This window comes from Diabrotica virgifera, chromosome 8 (genome assembly GCF_917563875.1).
Source record: "Diabrotica virgifera virgifera chromosome 8, PGI_DIABVI_V3a".
NCBI lineage: Eukaryota > Metazoa > Arthropoda > Insecta > Coleoptera > Chrysomelidae > Diabrotica > Diabrotica virgifera.
The window spans coordinates 200,303,461-200,325,979 of record NC_065450.1 but is presented as its reverse complement, the minus strand read 5'-3'; the positions used below and the strand labels follow the sequence as shown (position 1 = coordinate 200,325,979).

At 33.1% G+C, this 22,519-nt stretch overlaps 2 protein-coding genes across 5 annotated transcripts in view; both read left to right on the top strand.

Annotated features, from left to right (window-relative positions):
• Window positions 1-22,519, top strand: part of LOC126890563 (cilia- and flagella-associated protein 251-like) — a 438,236-nt gene that overhangs the window by 335,137 nt on the left and 80,580 nt on the right. The window lies entirely within an intron of this gene.
• The window catches only part of LOC114328246 (beta-1,4-glucuronyltransferase 1), a 228,063-nt gene that overhangs the window by 200,439 nt on the left and 5,105 nt on the right, over window positions 1-22,519 (top strand). For both annotated transcript variants that reach the window (XM_028277038.2, XM_050659605.1), the window contains exons 4-7: window positions 14,743-15,166; window positions 15,698-15,929; window positions 16,037-16,303; window positions 18,876-19,184. In XM_028277038.2, the coding sequence (XP_028132839.1) occupies window positions 14,760-15,166; window positions 15,698-15,929; window positions 16,037-16,303; window positions 18,876-19,184 (1,215 nt within the window). In that variant the 5' untranslated portion in view covers window positions 14,743-14,759. The remainder of the gene's footprint in view (window positions 1-14,742; window positions 15,167-15,697; window positions 15,930-16,036; window positions 16,304-18,875; window positions 19,185-22,519) is intronic.

Below are 22,519 nucleotides of genomic sequence, written 5' to 3'. Positions count from 1 at the left end.
TACACACTTTTTAGATGGGGAATAAGTGTTGTATTAGCGGCCGTCATCGCTTCGGTGAAATAAGTTTTTGAAATGAAAACTTCTTAGGGACGTTGTGCACTTTTTAGATGGGAAAAAAGTATTAAATTAGCGATTATCATTGTTTGACGAAATACATTTTTAAAGTGAAAACTTCTGTAGGGACGTTGTGCACTTTTTAAATAGGAAAATAGTATTGAGTTTGCGACCGTCATCACTTTGCCGAAATAAATTTCATACGTACATAATATATATTATGTGTATGTATACATAAATAGCATATAACGTACGCAACGCTTATATAATATAGGTTAGCACTTCTTTTTGGATGTGGAAAAGCATTGAGCTTGTAATTTAAATACTATAAGAAGTTTTCACTTCTGTCGGCACTCCCATGAGTGCTTTAAATTTTTTTTATTTTTTAGCTTTGATATTTTTTTTTTGTATGAATTTGATGGCCTTGGCTGAGCCAATTAGCCAGACATTTTATTTTAAAAACAAATATTTTTTTTCAATCAGAGGAATTTTTTTGTATTTTTAACTCTAAATATATGTACATAATAAACTACTAACATACTACTATCTAAATAAATACATTATTTTGGATGTAAATATTTTTTTTTGTATATATTTATTTTTTTTGTATATATACATTTTTTTTATATATTTTTAATTGTTTTTTTTTAATTGTTTTTTTTACTACGCTAAGACATAAACCCGATTCAACTTCGCGGAGGTTTACATCTTCTTAGTTTTTTTTCTTCGTTTTTTTTTCTCTTTTTTCTCTTTTTTTACTCTTTTTTTTTGTTTTTTTTTTCTCTCTTTTTTTTTCTTTTTTTTTTTCAATTATAATATACAATAATTACTTAAATCTAGAGGGTTAAAAAAAATAACAACAAAACAAACATGTTTGTTTTGTTTTAACAAACATGCCTGTTTTGTTTTAACAAAATTACTTAAATATAGGGTTAATTATATTGCTACAATTTATATTTACAGTTTTTGATATGCTCGTAAATTGTTTTTAATATATTAATATCTTCAGAAAAAATCAAATTGTTTAGGTAGACGGGAAGTGGAATTTTTAAAATATTAAGATTACCATAAACTTTGTTTATATTTACTGATTGATGGGAACATTCGAGGAGAATATGTAGTAGATCACCTTCTTTTCCACACTCACAGTTAGGTGACTCTGTGAGACCCAAACTGAACATATGAAGGGGAGTAAGAGCGTGATTACATCTCAATCTATTTATAACTCTTATGAAATGGCTTTGATATGATATTAAGAATTTCAGAAATAGTTACTGGTATAAGAAAAAAATATTTAAATATTGAATGGGTTGCATATGTGAGTCCATATTAAATGTAGTAATGAAACAAAGAGTTACTCACAATCATTTAATTATACTTTGACGACCGGTTTCGATCCCTACATTATTCAGATCATCTTCAGGTCGGCGTTACAAGTAGTTAAATGCTACGATTAAACAATTAAAATTAAAATTAAAATTAAAATTGAAATTTAAATTAAAATTAAAATTAAAATTAAAATTAAAATTAAAATTAAAATTAAAATTAAAATTAAAATTAAAATTAAAATTAAAATTAAAATTAAAATTAAAATTAAAATTAAAATTAAAATTAAAATTAAAATTAAAATTAAAATTAAAGTTAAAATTAAATTAAAACAATTAAAGACTACAATTAAAGTTAAAATTAAAGTCTACAATTAAAGTTAAAATTAAAGAATTGTAGCATTTAACTACTTGTAACGCCGACCTGAAGATGATCTGAATAATGTAGAGATCGAAACCGTTCGTCAAAGTATAATTAAATGATTGTGAGTAAGCCTTTGTTTCATTACTACATTTAAAAAAAAATTGTTGTTATATGGAATACTGCATGAAAAAGTGGCTTGAGGTTGAGTTTTTATTAAATTAGGACATGCATGAAGTACAAATTTGTTAAAGTTATTACAAATATCCTCAGGCTTACCACTAATATTCGAAGTTTGATCGACATATTCTGTAACTGTACCATTAATTTCCCTAACAATCTGCCAAACACATTTCGATTTGCTTTCACTGTTATTTATACGTTCTTCATAATGAGCACTTCTTGCATCGCTCAGGGGACGATTGTATTCCTGCTTCTTTATTTTGTAAGCCTCACTATAGACCCTGTCAGACCTACTAAGCACTAGAAGGATGTCTAGCTCATTCTTACATGCAGCAACCTGCTGATTAGGCTTTTAGTATTTTTTTGCCGTACATTTTTGCTGAACTGAGACTATAGGAAAGCAATAATCAAAGATAGACCCAACAATGCCGACAAAAACATTCCATTGTTCATTTACTAGTGATTCAGGGGTAAAAAACACAGAGTCCCATTTTTGACTAAAAAGCACAGACTTGAAGTTATTTTTATTTGTAATTGAAAAAATTATTTTTTTAACTTTTTTGAGTGTTCCACTTATTTCTCGACAGGTTTCGGTTACGTAAAACTGGTTTCCAGGTCATAAAAGCCTTCCGTGATATTTCGATCCTAGTTATTATCTCTTCATCAGAGTCGCAATTTACATTTAACCAACTGCCAAGGTATTTAGAATGGTTTATCCGCTCTACCTCCTCTCCATCAAAAGAAAGCACAACTTGATTTACATTAATCTTTTTAACTGCCATCCACTTTGTCTTTGAAATATTGATTTTTGGGCCTCTCCGATAACTTGCTTCACTGACTTCTTCTTCTTACGGGGCCGTATCCTTAAGGACGTTGGCCATTACAATTGCCCATTTAATCCTATAGCAGCCGCCCTGAATTGTTCTATGGAGGTCATATTCGTTCATTGTCGTAGATTTTTAAGCCAAGAGTTGCGTCTTCTTCCTGGTCCCTTTTTGCTATTGATTTTGCCTTCGATTATACTTCGATCTTCACTGACTAGATTTACTAATGTCTGGATATCTTGTAAATTTTCTGTAAGAATGTATCGTCAGCGTATCTGATATTGTTGATTACTTCTCCGCCCAGTCTTACTCCCTCTTGTCTGTCGTTCAAAGCCTCTCTAAAGATTTCTTCAGAGTACAGATTAAAAAGACTGGATGACAAAACACAATCCTTTCGTACTCCACGTTTGATGGGTAGTTTTTCAGTATATTTTATGGCTTTTTCAACTTGATGGCTCCAACTTGGATAGAGGCTACTTGATTGTAATATAAGTATTTTAGCAGTCTTATATCGTAGTGGTCAAGTCCTGCTGCCCACAGGCAATCGGAAAGTGTATCGTGTTGTACTCGGCCGAATGCCTTACCGAAGTCGATGAAACAAACACAAGCTTCTCTCGGAACTCACAACTTTTTTGTAAGAGAACACGCACACAAAATAGTACCTCTTTAGTTCCTAGACTATCTCTAAATCCAAATTGCTTATTAACCATTCTACTTTCGCATAGAAGTAATACTCAATTTTGTATAATTCGTAATTATCTTAAGTGCGTGACTCATCAAACTGATTTTCTGGTATTTTTCCTTCGTTGTAAATTTTGTTAAAGAAAGTGGTGTAGGTAATGTTTTCCACATTCAAAAGTTTAAGTAGTTCGGCAGGGATTTAATTTGATCCAGGTGCTTTCAATTTGGTCCTCGTCAATGGACTGGCTTATCAGCAGATCAATTGTTACATGCCGCACAAGATCGAGAAAGATATCGGCAAATTGTTATGGAAGCTACCCACGCCTAAAAATTTGGGCACGGTACTTAAAGAAGAAGAAGAAGGTGCTTTACTGTCTTTGGCTTGCTGTATTGCTTTTCTGACTTCTGATTTCAGTACACTGGGACCTCTGTCTAACTGTACTGGGACCTCTGTAGGCACGAATTTAAACAGGCTTTTCCTGGTAGGTACGAATCCGCATTGTTCTTTGACTACCTCTGGAATTGGAAAGTTCTTAGCCGTTTATTGATTATGAGTAGTAGGAGTTTACTTGCATGAGGAATAAGGGGTTCTGTAAATATTGCACATGGTTAGTGATCCTTTTTTATGGATAGGGATAAAGGTTGATTCGCAACACTCCTCAGCCAGTCATCTGTGATCCATATCATGTGGCGCATATCCAGTATTACATCTATGTAGAATTGTAAATATTTTACCTTAATTTTTAAGACTCCTGTAGATAGTTTTTCTTAATTATTATTACGAAAACGAAATAAGAGTCTCACGCATAAGAACACATGTGCGGATTATCTTGGATATCGGGAATCGGAGTTGGCTGAGACGCAAGATAAACATAAGTAGCCGCCTTGACTAATTTTATTGGTTTTCGTTTATTGGAAAAAGTCCGTACATACTTTGATCCAATTTTAATAGGTTAAAACGGAAAAGGTAGATTAGATATAAGAGAATTTGTTTTAGCGTAGGGATGCGAGAGGCAGTCGATTTTGAGATTCTGAGGAAAGACATTGTATTTGGCAATAATCGAAGGGACGAAGTTTAAGACGTACTTATATATTGACAAGCCGGTCATATATTAAGTAGATAAACGCGATTATTTCAAAGACAGTTTCTTTTGTGTGAACTCGTAAAATTGGTCGCAATTACACAAACACTTTTACATTTCGTCAGTTTAATAGTATCAATAATTTAGTTATCTATTTTATTAATTAAAACTGTTAAACAGCACACGGACTTTTATTACGATTGTCTTTAACGAATCCTACATCTATGTATGTCAATCACGCCCATTGATTTTAGAGTCTCTGCTCTGCTGGTATGTCATTGTTTTTTGTTTCTTAGTTGATTGAAACTTCTTTACTTCTGCTCGTAAAATGATTCTGCATCTTTGATTGCATGTTTCTTGTGTTCTGACACTGATGCCTCATTTGAAGTGTCTTTGTATAATTCTGAGCAGTAGTTTTTGCAGGTTTCTGAAATACCCTTTATGTGGGTTTTTACTCCTCCATTATGGTCTTAAATGGCTTGAAGTTGTGGCTTGAACTCTCGGGCCAAATCTTCAAGTTGCTCCAACTCTTGACACACGATATTTATTTGGTTGTTTTCATCTCTGATACACATACAGTTTATAATTTTCCTGCTTAGCTCCGCTATTTCTCGAGTGTGATTTCCTAAAATATCATCTTCTTCAGTTCCATCTTGTATCGAAGGTTGGAAATCATCATGGCAATGCGGACCCTGTTGACTGCCGCTCTAAATAGCTCTTTACTACTGCATTCGAACCATTCCCTTAAGTTCTTAAGCCAGGATGTTCTTCGTCTTCCCACATTTCGCTTTCCTCGGATTTTGCCTTTCATAATAAGTTGTAATAATGAGTATTTTTGCCCTCTCATCAATGTCCCAAGTACTCAAGTTTTCGTCTTTTGATAGTATTATTTCCGGTTGATTTCCTATCCTTCTAGGTACTTCCACGTTTGACATTCTTTGAATCCATGATATTCGCAGGATTCTTCTGTAACACCAAACTTCAAAGGCGGCCAACTTATTCAGATGGACTTGGTTTAATGTCCACGCTTCCAAGCCACAAAGAAGAGTAGAGAACACGTAACACCGAAGCATCCTAATTGGCATCCTAGTTAGGCGTAGTTCTAAGGGGGCATCCATAAACTACGTCGTAAAAAATTTGAACTTTTTAATACTCTCCCCCCTCCGTCGTAATTCGTCGTTTACAGACGAACCCCCACCCCCCATGTCGACGTCGTCATTGTAGTTCACGACCCCCCTTTCAGTAATTTAAAAAAATTAAATGTTATTTCTGTTTTTGTTTAATCAACCTTGAAACTTTATTTGCGAATGTATCATAACAAGAACAATTAAGGGGGTAGGCGCAAAATCTTGGTCCAATGCTATTTAAATGCATTATATTTTCGAATCCTGAGAAAACTAATAAATATATTTGAAAAATATAAACGCAAAATGAAAGATTACATTATTACCGAGGGCTGAAAGTCCCTTAGAATAAACAAAAGGTTTCTTTTGAATGACATTTTTGAACTTAAAAATCAGACTAAATATTCTGTTTTTTTTTTATCCCTGTAACTTATTAAAATAAACATCATAGATGTTTTCAGAAACTTTTGGCCCTCGGTAAAATGTAATCTCTCAATCTGCGTTTAAATTTTTCAAAAAGTTTTATTCGTTTTCTGAGTATTCGAAAAAAATGAATGCATTTAAATAGAATTGGACCAAGATTTTGCGTATAAATCTTTTCTAAGTGTAAATACGACTTACTAACTAAATAGAACACAATATTTTATTTCCATTCATTCTTTCAGAACTATTTTTTCACACACAGTATGCAGCACATAAATGAATTAACAATTTAATATTGTTTGCTTCTAGACGTTGTTCTGTATATATAGAAGCGCTTGTTTAAACCCAAAGAACAATGTCTTATTATTTGTTGTCCTGTACAAAAGTGCTACCTAATATTATTTTAAGGCTGTGACTGATAAAAACGAAATGTATGCGATAAAAGTATCTATAAGAGAATTCTTTTTAATTTTAACAAAGGTGTATTTATTGGTAAACGTTTTGTTTTATTTTCAATTTCATTTCAAAAACTATACGTTTTTATATGAATATCTGATACTTTAATCCTGGTAAAAGCTAGTAAAAAATTATATTTATAGAGACAATAGCGACAAATTTAAAAGTACCAATATATTAAACGACGTCGAATGTGCACTCATATCCCCCCAACCCCCTGTCGTATTGCGTCGAAATAAGCAAGCCCCCCCCCCTTCCTCTTCTCAACGACGTAGTTTATGGATGTCCCCTAACCTTATATCCCGACAACAAAGAAACTTTTTAAGTTTAATGAATGATACACGTGCTATTTCAATACGTGTCTTGTCTTAATTTCTTTGGTTTGGTCTACATTTGATGTTATCCATGAAATATCATACCCTACACGAAAGATGGAAGAGTTTTTCTTGTTGAAATGACTTGTTTTTCTTGTTTTTATTGAGACTTTGGTATAATCCATGCATCGAGCAAGTTTTTTTAGATAATAATATATACCTACAGGAAGAATGTATCCTAAAAATAATTCGGTGTCGTTGTTAGCGGTGTTGTTGTTAGTTATTAACAATTAGGAGCGAAAAATTAAATATTTTCGAAGCTTTAATTTACCACTAAAAAGATCAAGTATTTGTGTTATTGTTTTACTTATTTATCTGAACTATTTATGCACTTGAAGACAATAAGCAAAAAATTGTCAGGGAGATACTATTCAATCATTTTACTGTTGCACAACCATCTGTCTTATGGACAAAACTATAAGAAATAAATGGAAAAGAAAAACAAATGGTTGCCGATAGTAGAATCTTCAATCTACAAGATCTTATCGTCGATGGGATATGTCGAAAGATCTCTAAACAATTGTTCATCCGGATGAAAATTGAATAGAAACGCTTGTTTAAGCTTAAATTTAATTAAGAGTTTCTAGTAATTACTGAACGAAAGTAAGTGAGCCTTGATAATTATAAAAAATATTCAGTTAACTAGGTACATCGGTATTGTTGTATTATTAATGATTATTATTGTTACTTTCTCAAGAGTATGTAGACGGTATCGTTAGAAAATACCACAATGGGGTTAGAATCCGCAGAAGCTATGAAGTGGCGAAGACAACATTTATAAGTCAATTTGATATTGTTATTTTTATTGTTCTTTTGTCTTGTGAGGGGGCTGAGTAAGTTGTATTTAAAGAAAAATTCGTTATGGAATACATATATGATGGACCATTAGATTTATGATAAGTTGATAACCAACAATGGCGATAGCTCCTCAGAAATCAAGCTTAGACTAACAATGGTCCTGACTACAACAGCTAAATTAAATAAAAACGGACCGAACAATAACAAGAAACACTAAGTTCAGATTGATCTATGCCCTTATTTTTCCCATTTGTACATACGTAGCTGAAAAAATCGAGAGAAGAAAGATAAATGTATCCTCAACATATCGTAGCCAACATGTGGGTTTGAGCATTGATGTGGATGATAGTGATCGGATGTCGAAGTCTTCCATAAAGATATTAATCCGGTCAACTTAGACATCAAAATAGTTGGCAAATAACAAAAATTGTCGGAGAGCCAAATTTTGGTGGAGAACTAGAGTTTACCATAACAAATAAAGTTTTAAAAGTCCCCATCGATATCGATCCCATGTGTGCAACAAAAGTTATTCGGGGTCAAAGGTCAAAATTTGAGATTTTTTGGATTTTTCTCGAAAACGGTAAGTTTTATCAAAAAAAAAACATAAAACCAAAGTTGTAGATCTTAACATTCTCTACAAAAATAGTCCTTACATTTTTTTTCCTAAGAGTTACCATTCCTGAGATATCGCGATTTTAAAAGATATTTTATACATTATATGCACATATAAGCCACGTATATACATAATGTGGTACTTAAGACAAGTATAAATGCATATTTGTGTCTCTTTATATAATATTAATATATTATACTATTCTGAAAATATTTTTTCAAAAGATAATCAGTCCCAAACTGAATTTCCTCTATCCACGTGGCCTTCGTAAACAATTGCTACAGTATTGTCCGTAGGTCTTGTTCATATTATCTGTTTCTTTTACAGTGACAGTGGTATTTGACGGCTACAGTGACTCGACAAAGAATATTAAAGCTGGAGAACAACGTCGTCGAACTACAAAAACATCATCGGGTTCCGAGATTATCTTTGATGAAAATATAAGAGTTCCAGCGAATCAACAACAATTTTTCGCTAACATTAATAATAAATCTCGTTTCATTTCCATGTTAACTGACAAATTAACAGCTGCGAATATTGAAGTGAAACAAGCTAAAAATGACGCAGATGTCCTTATAATTGAGACAGCAATTGAAAAATTTAAGGCAACAAACACAACAATTGTAGTTGGTGAAGATGTTGATTTGTTAGTACTGCTTACTGCAAGGACTCCAGTAGATAAAGTTATTTATTTTCTGAAATCTGGAAGGGCTCAACAGCGAACAGAGATATATTCTTCGAAAAGTTTATCGGCTTATCCCAAACGCCAAAAGTACATTTTATTTTTACATGCGATAACCGGCTAAGACACTACGTCAGCAATGTACAGAAGAGGCAAAACGTCAGTACTTACTTAAATTATTCGAAAAAAAAAAGATTTGACTGACTGCTGTAAAGTTTTTACAGAACTTGATTCCACACAGCAAACAATAATTACGGAAGGAATTCGCTTTTTTCTTGCGGTTTATGGAGCTCAAAAAAAATTAGTTGTCTTGATAAATACCGATATTTAACTTTTGTAAAAAATACGCGAAACAAGAAACAAGTACAAGTATCATGTCTTCCTCCAACATCAGCATCTGCTTTTCAACGTTTGTATCGAGTATATTATCAAGTTCAACCATGGCTAGGCAATGAACTGAATCCAGAAGACTGGGGTTGGAAATTAATAGATAAAACTCTGGAACCGATTAAAACCTTACTCCCACCTGCTCCAGAAAAACTCCTTAACATTATTTTTTGCAATTGCAAAAAAGGTTGTAGTGCCAAAAATGTGGATGTAAAAAAGTCGGGTTGCTGTGTTCTCTAGCGTGTACCAACTGCCAAGGTCAGTCTTGCTCAAATGTCCAGTTTAGTACAACAGAGGAAGACTCTTGTGATTTTAATGAAGAGATCAATGACTCAGTCACATTTGAACAATTTTTGAACATCCAGCAAGAGCAAGAGGAAGAAGATGAAATCGAAGAAGACTTGACTGTTGAAGTAGACTTTCAAGAATATGAATCTGATTAAAATATCTAAAGAAATGAAAACAATAGTTAACCTAATAATCAATAGCAATATCAATAATAAGGTAATATCTAGAAATTGACCGGTATTGTTTCCTTAAATTATCCTAAAATTGTCAAAACAGTTAGTGAAGTAGGCCTACAGGGGAAACCAAGGTAAAAAAAACGCGCCGAGTACACTACCTCACACGTGGTGTGGAAACGTGTGCATATCATGTATAATGTGACTCTTAGAATCGCGATATCTCAGGAACGGCAACTCTTAGGGAAAAAATAGCAAGGACTATTTTTGTAGAGAATTTTAAGATCTACAACTTTCGTTTAATGTTCTTTTTTATAAAACTTACCGTTTTCGAAAAAAATCCAAAAAATCTCAAATTTTGACCTTTGACCCCGAATAACTTTTGTTGCACACATGGGATCGATGGGGACTTTTAATACTTTATTTGTTATGGTATACCCTAGCTCTCCACCAAAATTTGGCTCTCCGGCAGTTTTTGTTATTTCAAATGTCTATATAGACCGGGTTATATTGGCAATTACAGTCGAACCCGCTTATTGGAATAGCCTTCGTGTCAAGCAATAGTATTCCTATAACCGGGATATTCTAATAACCGATCATTGGTGGCCAGTAGAAATCTTTCGGTGCCTCAAATTTTTATTCCTTAAAGCGGGATATTCTTACAGGTATTCTAATAAGCAGGTTCGACTGTAGTAGAAAGAGTGATTTTTATTTTTATCCATTGGGCCATTATTTATTTGTCTCTAGAATTAATTTTGGAAGATCAAATAAGTGTTGGACATGCAATGTTTAATGATGGATAAGTGGTTTTGCTGGATACAGTATTTAGTTCCTAAAATGTTTAGTGTTTGTAAGAAGTGTTTAGGATGACAGTAGAGTTTCCTGTGTCGGTGGGAAGAGTTTGGGTTGGTTTCATTTGCTGTCAGCCCAGCTTTTTTGACATATTTACAGTATCTTGTGTGGTATTTCCGATCTTGTATGTCTTTTGTTTTTAACCATATGTTGTGTGGCTGTTTTTTTCTTCTACCTTTACTCTAATATATTTGTATTTGTTCTCCCAAGGGTTCTATTACCGCTACATTTATACATTCTATTAAATTTCGATACATATTTAGAGCAGACGAATACGCTATACTCCATTAAAATGTTACATTTTTTAAGCCATACCTTGCATTTGTTAGAGGAGTCAATTTTATTTCTTTGATGTGTAGGGGGGATCAGTAGAAGCTTAAGTTCAAGTTTTTAGGGCCGCCATCTTGGAAATGGGGTGCACAGGGGTTTCGCTCTATATCTCGTAAACTACCAATTTTACGGAAAATCTAATTAAACGTAAAATGTAGCAAATTAAATTTTCTACAGTTTTGTCTCTATTACTTTTTATCGTCAAGTGACCAACAAAAAAGAAAAAAATATAATAAGAAAAAAATATGTAAAAAAATTTTAACAAGTTTCTTACTAACAAGTAGGCTTACTTTTCTATCTATACCTACATATTTTTTATTCATACAATTTATTATGATTTCAACATTCCTATGCTATTATTAATCTGTTTTTGACCTTTCTCCCCACTATAAAACTTATAACCCTAAGCATATATAGAAAAGGCCCAAGAAGTTGTTTGCCGGTTCAGAAGAAGAATGACGCAACCGCAAAATGCAAAATTCTTAAGAAGAGCAAAAAACGAATTTTTGATATCAAAATCATAAAGTATGATAAAAATTAGCCATTCACCACACCGTGGTCAGGATCTCGAGATACAAGCGTCTTTTGGGGTGTGCCGCGTGTTTATGAAGTAACATAACTTTTTTCCTATTGTATATTTTGTCTTAAAATTTTCCCAAAAACTTCTTCATAAATTATATTTTATTGATGTGTTGGTTAAAATTATAAACTAAAAAATTTGTCACTCAACTTTTTTACGTAAACATGAAACTAACGAAATATGATGACAAAATGTTTAAAAAACTAACAACTCCTTTTTTAATGTGTTTAAACATTTTGGACAAATTCCATTGTTATTTACATACTTCAAAGATGACACAGTAAAATTGTCAAAAGGAAATATTTACAGCGACCAAAGATACAGCGAGGTAAATTTGAAAAATCATCAAAACTGATTTTCGGCATTTTTGTATAAAATTTGTTTTTTGAACATGTTCCACCAAATCTAGATAAAAATAAACTTCATATTCGGATTCAGCGACCTCGAAAACATAAAAATAGACCAAAATTGGTCATTCACCTTAAATTTGATTTTCGCGGTCGGCATAACGATTGCTGCCGCTCGACCAATATATTATAGAATAGTACATTATATACCGCGGGACTGAAGTAGTACATTTAATCCTGAAGGTAAAGTTTATGGCCCGACCGCAGGGAGGGCCATAATTTACCTGAAGGATTAAATGTACTTCAGTCGCAAGGTATATACGATACTTTTCGTACTTCCGGTATGATTTTATTAATTATTTCAATAATTTCAATCAGTTTTTTCTCTCTTCAACTCATTTAATAAACTGTCTTTAAAATAAGTTACCATAGTAACATTGCGTTGTGACAGTTATAATTTAGAAACATTGTCATTACTAGTGTCATTGTAAAGAAACATTGTTATTGATAATTATTGGTATCATGAGTGAAGAAGGTGTATCTGATATTGATAAAAGAGCAGCCGAAGTAGGTGAAGAATTGTTACCACCGAAATCTAGAAAACTATACGAGCAGCAGTACGATGCTTTTAAAAAGTGGTGCCGCTTAAAAAATGTGAGACAACCTACTGAAAATGCGCTGTTAGTCTACTTCGATGATAAATCAAAAGCGGTTTGTGCCTCAACTCTCTGGGCACATTACTCAATGCTGAAATCGGTTATTAACATTAGAGAAGATATTGATATAAGTAAATTTCCAAAATTATTAGCTTTTTTGAAGAGAAGAAATGAGGGATTTAAGCCAAAGAAGTCAAGAATTCTCACGTCTGAGCAGGTAGATCAGTTCTTACGGGAGGCTCCGGATGATAAATATTTAATGCTTAAGGTAAATTTGGAAATTTGTTTATATTCAGAAATTTTAAGAAATCAATTTTTTTGTAGGTTGCACTTATTTTGGGCGTTGCGGGAGCTTGTCGTGGAAAAGAGTTGGTTGATTTAGAAATCGACGATGTGAGAGATTTGGGCGATTCCTTCCTAATTGCGATTAGAAACACCAAAAATAAAATTGACCGAAATTTTGTGATCAAAAATTCAGAAAACAGTGCCATCAGTTTTGTGGCGATATTTCGGAAATATGTGGCATTGCGAAAGACAGGGACAACTCATTCAAAATTTTTTGTTCAATACATCAACAAAGAATGTACTACGCGAGTAGTAGGAAAAAACATGTTTGGTACAATTCCACGGCAAATAGCAGCTTTCTTGAAATTAGAAAATGCGACGTCTTATACGGGACATTGTTTTAGACGCACATCTGCGTCTTTGTTAGCTGATTCGGGAGCAACAATAGACGTGCTGAAGAGACATGGAGGATGGAAATCCTCCAACGTGGCCGAGGGATATATTGAATCGTCTATTAAAAATAAACAAAAAATTTCAGATAAAATATTTGGTCAAGTCGCCGATTCGTCCACTATAGTTATGCCACAGTCCTCATTCTCGCTTCCTGTTTCCGCAGGATCTTCGAAACAAACACCAGTTCAATATGAAAAGGACCTATCTGTTACTCGTCAGTTACCTGCTGCATTAACCCAGGAAAGACTGGTCAATATGACGAACTGTCACAATATTAATTTGAATATTAACGTTAATTACCATTCTAATTAATTATATTTTTCAATAAAATATCCCTTAAATTCGTTTGTTTGTGATTTAATCGTTCCGGGAGTTTCGTCAATATTTAATCCCGGAGGGATTAAATGTGACACTTTAGTACCTGTCACAAGGGAGTGAAGTTGTCACTTTAGGCCCGGAAGTACGAAATAGTACATTATATACCGCGGGACTGAAGTAGTACATTTAATCCTGAAGGTAAAGTTTATGGCCCGACCGCAGGGAGGGCCATAATTTACCTGAAGGATTAAATGTACTTCAGTCGCAAGGTATATACGATACTTTTCGTACTTCCGGTATGATTTTATTAATTATTTCAATAATTTCAATCAGTTTTTTCTCTCTTCAACTCATTTAATAAACTGTCTTTAAAATAAGTTACCATAGTAACATTGCGTTGTGACAGTTATAATTTAGAAACATTGTCATTACTAGTGTCATTGTAAAGAAACATTGTTATTGATAATTATTGGTATCATGAGTGAAGAAGGTGTATCTGATATTGATAAAAGAGCAGCCGAAGTAGGTGAAGAATTGTTACCACCGAAATCTAGAAAACTATACGAGCAGCAGTACGATGCTTTTAAAAAGTGGTGCCGCTTAAAAAATGTGAGACAACCTACTGAAAATGCGCTGTTAGTCTACTTCGATGATAAATCAAAAGCGGTTTGTGCCTCAACTCTCTGGGCACATTACTCAATGCTGAAATCGGTTATTAACATTAGAGAAGATATTGATATAAGTAAATTTCCAAAATTATTAGCTTTTTTGAAGAGAAGAAATGAGGGCAAAAACTTGAACTTAAGCTTCTACTGAACCCCCCTACACATTAAAAAAATAAAATTGACTCCTCTAAGAAAGGCAACCTAAATGTAACATTTTAATGGACTACTACAATATTGAGCTTTAAGTTTAATCTCATACTGTAGAGGAATGCTTCATCTTTTACTATTGATATTGTTCTTTTTCTCACAAATTTCTCGATAATGTAGATCTACATAATTTACAAGATTCTCAGAATGTGTCGATAAACCTTAGATAACTGAAATGACTTGTTTGTTCTAGTACACTAAAATAACTTTTTATTTTTAAGTTCTAGACCTCTCCAAAATGTATACGAACCGGAAATCGTTCATCATCAAGCTACTGGTGGGTTGTTGCGCCCTATACTTGTTCATCCACGTGTTTACCAACACGGCGGTACCGGTCATCAGGGAAATGCAGGAGTCAGGCAGGAATCTAGCTGCTCTCGGTACTGACAATCTGGAAGTACCCGCCGTCCTAGACGAAGACAGCGCCAAGGAAGTAGTAGCGGCCAAAGACTTATTGGAATCAGAACAAGTTCCAGACAAAACTGAACCGGAAGAAGTTTCACCTTCTTCTAAAGCCATTCCTACTATTTTAGATAGAGTACGAGAAGTAACTAATTGCGTAGACAAACCTCTGGTGCCAAAGATACAACAACGAGGCGATTATTGGGTACTTTACAACTACATCCCGGCTGAAGTCAGTCACAGGTAACTATTATGTTATTAAGCTTTGTTTTTAAACCAATAAGAGGAGTAGACTAAAAAGACAGGTTCACACCCAAGAAAGTCACTAGAAATATCACCAAATACCTACATCTTCTTTTTTGGTTTATCATATCGGCCTTTGACGGTAATCCATAAATATTATACTAATAATACGTCGCTAAAGAGTTCTAAAAACAACTGTTTTTTTATAAAAAAAACGCACTGAAAATCTAAAAATTAAAGGAATAACGCAGGAAATACAAAAAATCGCTGAGATAACTTAACTAACATATGAAATACCAATTGTGTCAAAATGTTGTAAATCTCATTAGTGTCAAAATTTGATAACAGTTTAGTAAACTTGCCTGAGGTTGGACCAATTACAAGCAAGCTTTACGATGCGGGAACTTTGAATTACTCCTCTTGGTTTAAAAACAGACTATAGATTAGTTTGAATAGGTCATTTTTCCGTAGCCATTTTCTAGAACTCGTGAATGATTAAAAAGATATATATTTTTTATATTACACTTTCAGATGTCACGAAAGCATCACATACACAACTCATGCGGATTATTCCTTCATGGACAACTTAGTGCCATTGCTGGAGCGGTGGAACGGACCTATAAGTATAGCCCTTCACGCTCCAGGAACTGATTTTGAAAATACTCTCGAATCCATAGGGTACCTTAGGGATTGCACCACGCCCATGGTCAAGCAATTGGTGACCTTCCATATTTATTTTAGTACGAAACACGTTCCCAAAGAGGTAAGACTCTAGTCCAAACAAAAATTTTACCAGGTGCTATAACAATTGTATTATAAACAGAAAATAACACAAGAAAAGTATTTTATAACAGTAAATGTATGCTTTAGGTTCCTAAACACGACAACGTATTCATCGAAACCTACAACTGCTCGGTGGTACCACCCTTCCTGAACGTTTCCAGCGAGAATATGTACAAAGCTCAGAAAAAGTTGTTGTATCCCGTGAATGTGGGTCGAAACGTCGCTCGAGAGACTGCGCAGACTCACTTCATCCTTCCCTCGGATATTGAACTGTATCCTAGTCCAAGTGTGATAGAGAAGTTCCTAGCTATGATCGCCGAAAACAGTGGGCCACTGCAGAACAAACACTCTAAAGTAAGTGATTCTAAAAATGCCTTCTATGGACACTTTATTCAATTTTCACATGCGACAAATAATATATTTTTCGCTGTATTATTTCGATAATTGCTACCCTTAGTTTTAAATAATTCTTAAGTCAACCCTGAATAATAGTACCTAGTGTCTCCCCTTCCTAGTTTATCCCTACCCAAAGACAGACTTGCTTAAATTTTGCAACAGAAGATTTTCCGTCTTGATGGTCGACTGCTGCAGGCGACAGATACGCTCTCTGCTACCGTCTCTCGACGGGGATGGACGCATCGCTGTCTGCCTTCTCCGTTTGAAAGCAACAGACACGTGGTAAAGTACTGCAATTTACACAACTTGAACAATTTAAAACTCAAACAGTGACGTGTATACGTGTATCCGCGAAGACAGGCGACAGACAATATATGCTTCTTTTCATGAGCATTTTTCAGTGCGTCACAAATGATATAAAAAAGGTAAGTCCGTGATAATATACATTTTAGTGACATGACATTTTAGTTAAATCTGACAGTTGTCACATTTTATTTGCAATTTGGCATAAAATCAAATCAATTGTGTTTATTCCATTTATAAAATGATATTTTCTTTGATTTGTATAGTCTTATAAATTGAACAGATTATATTCGTAGATATTGTTATGATCTGCTTTCTATTACTTTTATATTAATTATTATTTATTTGATCAATTATTTAATTAACGCAAATCATACATAAAAATATTAAAAAAAAATCTCAGGGTGCCTTTTGTAAAAAAAAATTTAATTAATTTCTCTTAGGTTATACTTAATCCTTTCTCGTGGCTTCAGTATCTCTTAGTTGATCCTTATCGGGATAAAATAGGAAAAGGAAATAAATAGAAAAATTATAAATAAACACATACAAATACCTTTATTATCAAAAGCAATGCTCTATAAATTTATCAATTAAATCCTGTGGGCATAACTGTCCAAAAGAAACTTTTACCATATAAATTTAATCGAATTCAAACAAATATTTATCGCTTTGTTCTTGATACCCTTAATAAAAAACAAGCTACACAAACAAATTTGGTATTCGCAAATTACTTATACTTCCTATTAAATTTTTTAAATGTTGGAATCTTAAATGCATATGCTTTTACGTAAAAAAAAATTAACTTCTGATTATAAAGAAAATCTATCACATAGGTTATTGACTGACCTTTTTGATTCACACACAATGATGTCTCCTCTTGACCCAAACAGCTCCTCCTTGTTGATTATGTTAGGCTACCAATCAAAGCCCTCTCCGTTCTCAGCAAAAATTCAGTAGCATACCAGCAACTATTTCTCCAAAACACAAGCCAGGCCTCTTTTTGCCAGTACTCGTTCAATAAACTCCAAAACTCTCTCCTTTCTTTCTCTCAACAATAATCTCCTGAGACCCAAGTATCTTTTTTACTTGGTGTCACAAATAATTTTAATAACGATAATTCTTGTAACTTACTCTCTTGGACTTTACAGAATCAAGGAGGTATTTCTTCTCGATTTGATTTGTCTCTCGTTCCACTTTTCAGCTATTCTCACTATCAACACAACCACTAGTACTTGCTTCTCAACTACTCACGAAAACTTTTGACTGCTCCTCTCGGCTGCCGGTAACACAATAATCCCTCTTTCCAAAACTATCTGAAAATTCAACCTTCTCTCCTTCCCATTCCAAATTGCCAAACCAATCAGAGACATTTCTTCTTCCCCATTCTTTTTTTCATTCGAAGAACCCACTCATACTTTCAAAAATATTCCTACCATCATAATAATTACTTTCGGGAAATTCTACACAATTTACTCGGGGTTAAACAAAAAGAGATCAAAATTCCAAACTTTCCTTACCTTAATTTTCTAAGAACTAATTACCTATGGCTTCTACCTTTCCCGTAATAACAATCGGTTTAAAATAATAATCATAAATAACTTTCACTTCACTTTTTATTTACAAAAATGTTTTTAATATTCTTCATGGAAAAATTCATTAAGGAGAAACCTCTAAGCTAACTTCTAATAAATATTTACAAATCAATATACAGGGTGTATCAAATTTATGTGCCCGCGTTATATTAAAAAAAATTAAATTTTTATTCTATCTTTGATTGCCAAATTGATACACAATAGTATATTAAATAATTAGTAAATATATTTTTTTTTCGATTATAGCGCCATCTATTGACAACTAGAATAAATGTTATAAATGTCACCGACGAAATGTAATCACCGACGTGCGTTTTTTTCTGTCACATGCAATTTAATGCGTTAGAAAGAAATCGAAAAACTGTGACGCACTGAAAGATCCTCATGAGAAAAAGCATAAATATCTCGGTTTCTGCATATGTAACGTTGATCGATGCGAGAGTGAAACAGTGACTTGGGTAATATTTTTTTTAAACGTAATTAGATATTGTCTGTATATCGTAATCCCTCTCTAATTTCCCTTGAACTAGCAACCTCTGATACAGTCCACACAACTCTGAAATTATATAAATATTTTCACATACATATGTACATGCCTTAATTGTACACGCTTATTGACCTTGTTTTCTCCTTAGGTATACCCTCTGACTATTTTCGAAGTGAGTGCCAACCAGCAAGTACCGGAGAACAAGACTCAGCTGCGCGAGATGCTGGCTAACGGTACTGCTATACCTTTCCATAAAAAGCTGTGTCCCGGATGCCATACGGTGCCGAAAGCCAAGGAATGGCAATCGGCGAACGAGACTCAAGGGCTGCACGTGTTCCACGTGGGTAAAAGGAACGGGAAGTTCGTCCATTGGGAACCTATCTTCATAGGTACTCACGCGGATCCGTTGTACGACGAAAGACTTAGTTGGGAGGGGAAGATGGATAAAATGACACAGGTAAGGAATTTTTAACTCAATATCTAGTAATATACAATTATTAACTTCTCCGTTAGCTCCTGGCATTGTTTATATAGGGAGATACTTGGTCAGCCCAATAGGTAAATAATAGGTTTGTTCTAGCAGTCAAACTAGTCAGAAACCGTCAGCGAACAGTTGGTCAGTGAGAAAACATAATACAGTCACCAGTGCTATCCCCTCTACTCGCGCTGGTCCACTATTCCCTGATGGTTTCAAACCGTTTGAAACTGTTGCTAGAACAAACCTATTATGTTCGATTCAAATTGAGACAGTCCCCAGATGTCCCCACAATTTCTGTCAGGGTCGCAACGTCAAAATGCATACCCAAGTAGCACAATAAAAGCATTTTAGTTTTATTTAAGGTTTAAAGGTTTTATTGTGGTAAATATGAAGATAATGGTTTTAAAGTTACCTTGTAGATATACTGCCAGAACTTTAAAAGTGTTATGCATTTGTCACTAGTTTTAAAGTTTCTAATAAGAGTATCAAATAAAACTAATTAATCTTAATAGATCATTTGTCTTATTGTAGTTTTAAAATGGTTTATTCTCAGTTCACTTTAAAACTAATCAGTTTTATGAAGAACTTCCGGACTGTTTGGTTTTATTAGATTCTTGTTTGTTACCTTTTAGTTTTATTGCAGTTTTAAAGATTCTCCTAATATGACTAATAAAACCTATTATTAAAACTACTTAATCTCAAGACTATTATGTCAGTAAAACATATGCCTTAAGGCTATGGGTACGTAATTCGCAAATATTTTACGTGTATCCCTACTTTTTCTGTCTTTACACGGCAAATTACGTGTAGTAAAATTCACACTGGTATGGATATGTAAACATTACTAGCATGTCATTTTACTTGAAAATGTCATCATTAATTTAAAGAGATGGCTTTTGAATGTTCTTTGATAACTGTTATTTTTATAATTGCAAATTATTAATTCAGTTAATAAATGTGATAATTTTTTCACTAACTATGTATTCAATGATTGTAATAATTTATTTGTACAACAAAAACTAATACTCAATCGAGAAAAGAGGAAAAGTGATTTTTTAATAATAAATTGATATTATGGAACGGTTACAATTTTGAACATCTTTAACAACAAAATACGTGGATCACAGAATATATTATCCTGATGTATTTTCTGCTTGGATCTTCCACAAATAATACACAATAAATAACTTTTTATTAAGTTCTCGTCTTAAATCAATTATTTATCAAATACACTATAAATCAATAATATTTAATCAGTAACTTAAAATATTCCCGATGCAATGTCAAATATTTAAAATTGTCACTGATTGTCAGTGTCTGACTGACAATATATGCTGACAATATTATATTCGGCTGAGTGAGTTGTAAGACAAAGATAGATTTGGAAAATATTACCCCGGCATTGTGTTCATTTTTTTCGAATCCTGAAAAAACCAATAAATATTTTTGAAAAATTTAAACTCAGAATGAAAGACTAAATTATTACCGAGGGCCGAAAGTCCCTTATAATAAATAAAAAGTTTATTTTGAATAAGATATTTGAAATTAAAAATCACACTAAATTTTCTCGTTTTTCACCCCTGTAACTTATTAAAATAAACATTATAGAAGTTCTCAGGGACTTTCGGCCCTCGCTAATAACGTAATCTTTCATTCTGCGTTTAAATTTTTCAAAAATACTTATTAGTTTTCTCAGGATTCGAAAAAAATGAATCCCCATTTGAATAGCATTGCAGCCGAAAATACGTACCGATCCTCTTAAAACTATTTTTTTAGTTGTCTTTAAAGTTGATTTCTTAAAAGCAATTAGTAGGCTATAATAAAACCAAACGCTCTTAACTGAATCAATTTGGTTATCGTAAAGACTAAACTATGCTTCTTGTTAGAAACAATAAAACTAAACTCATCCCCTCTACTTTCATGTCCAAAATGGTTGGCCATTTGTTTTAGAGCGAGACAATGGTGTAGTGTGTTGTAAAAAGTAGAAGTACAGTTCGTATGGAAAAAATAAGTCACAAGTACTTAAACTATAAAAAAACTGGTCATTTTAAAAGAAAAATACAACACACACACAGCACTACGACGACTCGATTTTAGGTTAGATTCACATTAAAACCGAGTGGCATTATTGACAGCATTAAAACTAAACGGTTTTAATTTCAAGGCAACCTTGCTTTTATGTAGGATATATGCTCTTGGAAAGGTATAAAATAAAACCTTTTGATCTTAAGAATTCTCTGTCGATAGACCAAATAGTTTTATTTGGATTTCGGCCATATTGCTTTCTAGATATGCTTAAAGCCATGATAGATTACAGTATAAGGCTTACATAAAAATTATAAATAAGCGACTTAAAGACATAAATTCGATTTATTTTAACATTAAAACATTAAAATTGTAGATAAATTTTTTTTTTCAAATTAATATTTTTCAGATTTAAATTTTTTTATTATTTTTATTTTTTAATCGCCAAAAGTCAGAAATTTTAGGACGCGTGAGTTATTTAGAATTATTTTGTTAACATTATCAATAAAGTTGGGTGCGCAAGTATTTGTCTAACTTGACAGTCCGAAATAACCTATCATAACACATGTAAAAATTTGTTGGCCTATATGGAGTATATGGGTTTAAAGAATCATTTAATATGGTAAATTGTCTTTAAAAGTCTCCATTTAAGAAACCTTTTTAAGTTTGCTATAAAACCGTATGCACTTAAAGTGTCTTTTAACATGGTTTTAAAAGCACCTTCACAGCAGCTTTAAAACCAGTTGCTTAAGAAAACAAAGTTTTAAGAAGGTTTTTATTTTTGGTTTTATTGACCTCTTTCAGAGTGGGCCCTTTTATGCTGAAAGCGGTTTTATTGCAATCTTAAGGTTTACTTAAAAACCAAATGGTTTTAATTTTAGTTTTATTCTACAGTTTTAAAGCATCCTTAAAAGACTTAATAAACCAGTTCGGTGCTACTTGGGTAAACACCAAGTTGGATACGATCCTATTCATAACACCCCATACACTCGCATACATATTAGGAAAAATAAGGATATAGAAGAGTATATTTAGAAATTGAATTAATGATGCCATGCTACTATACATTATAGCATGACATCATTAATTCAATTTCTAAATAATATATTCTTCCATATATATTTATTTTTCTTAATATGTATGCGAGTTGGGGTGTTATGAATAGGATCGTATCCAACTTGGTGTCTATGCATTTTGACGTTACGACCCTGACAGAAATTGTGGGGACATCTGGGGACTGTCTCAATTTGAATCAAACAAATTTTCCTATTGGGCTGACCAACTATCCC